At 40.6% G+C, this 3,893-nt stretch overlaps 1 protein-coding gene across 2 annotated transcripts in view; it reads left to right on the forward strand.

Moving 5' to 3' along the window:
- Positions 1–3,119, forward strand: part of Fam133b (family with sequence similarity 133 member B) — a 28,296-nt gene extending 25,177 nt beyond the window's left edge. For both annotated transcript variants that reach the window (XM_029477890.1, XM_021163241.2), the window contains exon 11: positions 1,859–3,119. In XM_029477890.1, the coding sequence (XP_029333750.1) occupies positions 1,859–1,887 (29 nt within the window). In that variant the 3' untranslated portion in view covers positions 1,888–3,119. The remainder of the gene's footprint in view (positions 1–1,858) is intronic.
- Positions 3,120–3,893: the final 774 nt, after the last annotated feature.

Genomic DNA, 3,893 nt, shown 5'->3' on the forward strand with positions numbered 1-3,893 from the left:
TCAGGGCCCTCTGTGTGAGTGTTATAGCTCATAACTTCAGAGACTAGTACAGACCATCTCTGTGAAGGATTGTCAGGGCCCTCTGTGTGAGTGTTGGAAGTGGCCTTTGAAGGCACTTTTTTGGAGGTAAGAGAAAGACTGAGGACATTTTGGTTTGTATGTCCACGTTAACCGTGTCCTAGAGCTTTATAACTGACTGTAAGGGCTGCCTCTGAAGCACCAGCTTCACTTGGGTGTGCATGGCTCTCAATCTCTTCTTGTAGTTTGTGACCACAGTTACATGAAATTCTTTTCTGAGTGAGAAAATAATTTGGGTGGCTGTTTTGGGCTGTACTTTGATTGATTGATTGATTGATTGATTGATTGATTGATTGATTAGAAAACTATTTGGCTAGGTCTAGTGTAAACTTCAGCACTTTTGTCCTTTGTAGTGCTGTATATTTGTTACCAGCATCCTAGCACGGTCTAGTTCTCCAAGATACAATGAATAGAGTATGAAATAGGAGAAGTCTATATGTAGAGAATGGAGTGAGTAGCTAAAGAAGGCCTGTAGATGAACTCAGTGGGAGTGGACTTGTGGTGGGTGCTTCCTATGCCAGCACTACAGTAAATATGAGCTCAAATCGAAGCTCTTTGGCTTCTTTGTGAAATTGTGTTTAAGTGTGTGCTTTTAAACAGAAAGCTCTCCGGGGCTGGCTATTCCTATGCACAAAGCTGTGGCTCCATCTTCAACAGTACCCCAAGCAGGCAAGCTGCAAAATTCTTCTGTAGCAGTAGCAGACAAGAGGGAGCTCTACCTTCCTTACCTGGGCTCAAGCCTCTTTTGAAGTATCAGCTTCTTGGAATTATGCCTTCTGCAGCAGAAGCATTCAGAGGACTTGGAGCTCAGCAAAATCCAGCAGCCTTTAGTCCACTAACAATCTGACCACTTTTCCTAGGCAGCCATTTCCCTGTAAAAGTTGGGCATGGGGCTGGATGTTGTGATCCTAGCCTGGAATCCTAGCATCAGGGGTTCAAGGTCATCCTTGGTGACCTTGGTGACATAGCATATTCAAGGCCAGCCTGGAATCCTAGCATCAGGGGTTCAAGATCATCCTTGGTGACCTTGGTGACATAGCATATTCAAGGCCAGCCTGGGCTATATGAGATCCTATCTCAAAAAAAAGGTGGGGGGTTGGGGGGGGGGCTGGAGAGGTGGCTCAGAGGTTAGTTAAGAGCACTGACTGCTCTTCCAGAGGTCCTGAGTTCAATTCCCAGCAACCACATAGTGGCTCACAATCATCTGTAATGGCTCCTGATGCCCTTTTCTGGTGTATCTGAAGACAACAGTGTAATCACATGCATAAAATAAACAAATCTTTTTAAAAAAAAAAAACATTTTATTAAATAAAATATACTTTTCAGTATATCAATATTTTATATTAATGAATTGGTATTAATAACTAATATAGTTTTCCAACTTAAACATATTGTATCCTTAAAACCCTGCCATTTCAATAAAGCAGGTATGCCTTGTTGCATGTGTCTTTCCTGTATCAGAGCTTTCCTTTAGAAACTGTAACATGAGATGCAGCAATTGGTAGCATTATCCGGTAGCATCTTTTCTCTAGAAGTTTCTAATGAGAGCTGCTAATGTACCATTGACTCAAGAGGTTTTTTCCCTGTCTTTGAGACCCAGCAGGAACTCCTCGTCCCCATAGTTGTGGTTGGTGGGGCTTTTCTAGAAAGGCCTACCTAGTGTGCTTGTGTCTGTGGTTGTTTATAGTAAGTCGCTTAGGAGTAGAAGTAAAGGTGTTCTTAACTGGCATGGTTTTAAGTGGGCACAGTAATAACGCCTGCCATGGAATTATCTTTACAGGACAAAGCCAAAAAGAGAAGGAAGCATAAGAAGCACAGCAAGAAGAAGAAAAAGAAGGCTGCCAGCTCCAGCTCAGACTCGCCGTAGCGTCCATGAAGACCAGGACCCTTACCCAGTGCAGTGTCAAAGGAGCTCAACTGTGAAGATTGCGACACACTTAGTAACGTGCATGAATTCCCTTGTTCTTAGACTTGTCCTGGACTAGTCAGTAGCCACTTGGATTCTGCTGTGTGAAGGGCCATGATTGTTGCCTGCTGCTTCAACACCTTTTCCTCTTCCAGTGCTTGGTGACTCTGGGACATAGTACTTTGCAGTCATACTTGTGGTTAAGATATCTGGAATAAAGCTAATATTTTTTACTAGAAGTACTTAAGAATAAATCAACAGAAACTGAATCTGGATTCATCTTTTAAGATGTAACCAGAAATAATGAGATGACTCTAGTAAAAATTTTCAAAGTAGGGATTACATTAATATTTTAGAATCCTTACTCTGTAGATAAGTATATTTTAATTTTTCCCCACGTATACTTTGATTTACTTGGGGAAGGAGCTTTTCAAGGGGGTGGTTTGCTATCTCTTTAGCTACCAGAACAGCGTGCCTTTGATCTCACACATCCTACTTTTATGGACACAGTAGCCATGCTTCCTGGGAGGACAGAGCTGGGCACCGTCGTTCCTGCCCGACTGAGGTTATGACATCCTTAGACTTTGTTGTATGCTGCTTCGAATGAACCAGAGATACCCGGCCCTTTGCAGCATGAGAAAGCCCCCAAAGCTCTGGAATTTACCTCCACATCAATAATAACTGAATGTTTTTAGGGTTACATTGTGTTATGTCATTTGAATTCAATTTGACTACACTTTGGCTTTGGAGAGGGATTGTTTAGTAGACACTGGTACTTTCTGAGCTTGATAGCTGACAATTCTAAAGCGCATGTGTTATACAGTTTTAACCAGTCAGGAGATTTTTACATAGCCAGTGATAGATACTTTGTTTTGTATAAATTTTGTTTAGGCTGCAATATTTAGCTTTTAACTAACTCTTGCTGTCTTAAGTTCATAACTATGTTTAATGGCACACTTACAAGATATTTAGCATGTAAAAAGCAGGACTTTTGGTTTTTTTTTTTTTTTTTTTTAACAGCTTCATATTGAAGCTGAGACTTTTCCACAAACAAGTTGAGTGGCAGGCCTGGTATGCTGTATCTTGTTACATAAAGCTATTGCCAGAATCTTAGTAAACACATGTTTTAAAAGTTTGTTGTCTTTGTATATCAGTAACAGATGATGACACTTGTGTTAACTTGTGTGAGAGCTACATTGCTGCTCTTCTGTGCCGTGTCCTCTAAGACTTTGTGCTTCGAGGCTGCTGAATGATTTGGAAGGGTCAAAGGACTTGATAACTCACTTTCATTTTACACTTTATATAATCTGGTTGTGAAATATAACAATGGACAGTTTAGCCAGTCTCAGAAGCTATGCTAATTATAGTGGAATATGCACAGAACATTTTGGCATGAAAAGAGGCTGAATAAATAGCTATTTTACTTAAAATAGCTGTGCTCTTATCTCCCTTTGGGTCACAGGCCACAAAGTAACTGCACCCTTTTGTTTTGTTTTTGTTTTTTTGAGACAGGATTTCTCTCTTTAGCTTTGGCTGTTCTGGAACTTGCTCTATAGACCAGGCTGGTCTTGAACTCACAGAGATCTGCCTGCCTCTGCCTCTTTAGTGCTGGTGTTAAATGCATGTACCACCATTGCCCGGCTACCCTCACTCAGGCTTTTAGTAATAAGAACAACTTGTTTCTTAGTAAGCTTCTTAAATTTTCCTGCTTAAAGACACCTAATGTATGGTATAAAAAGTTTGAAGGATATCTTATATCACTCCTCCCCACAGTTTCTTTTCTTTTTTTAAAATCTATTAATTATATTTATGAGTACACTGTAGCTGTTTTTAAACATACCAGAAGAGGGCATCAGATCCCATTACAGAAGGTTGTGAGCCACCATGTGGTTGCTGCAAATTGAACTCA

This window comes from Mus caroli, chromosome 5 (genome assembly GCF_900094665.2).
Source record: "Mus caroli chromosome 5, CAROLI_EIJ_v1.1, whole genome shotgun sequence".
In the NCBI taxonomy this organism is placed as follows: Eukaryota; Metazoa; Chordata; class Mammalia; order Rodentia; family Muridae; genus Mus; species Mus caroli.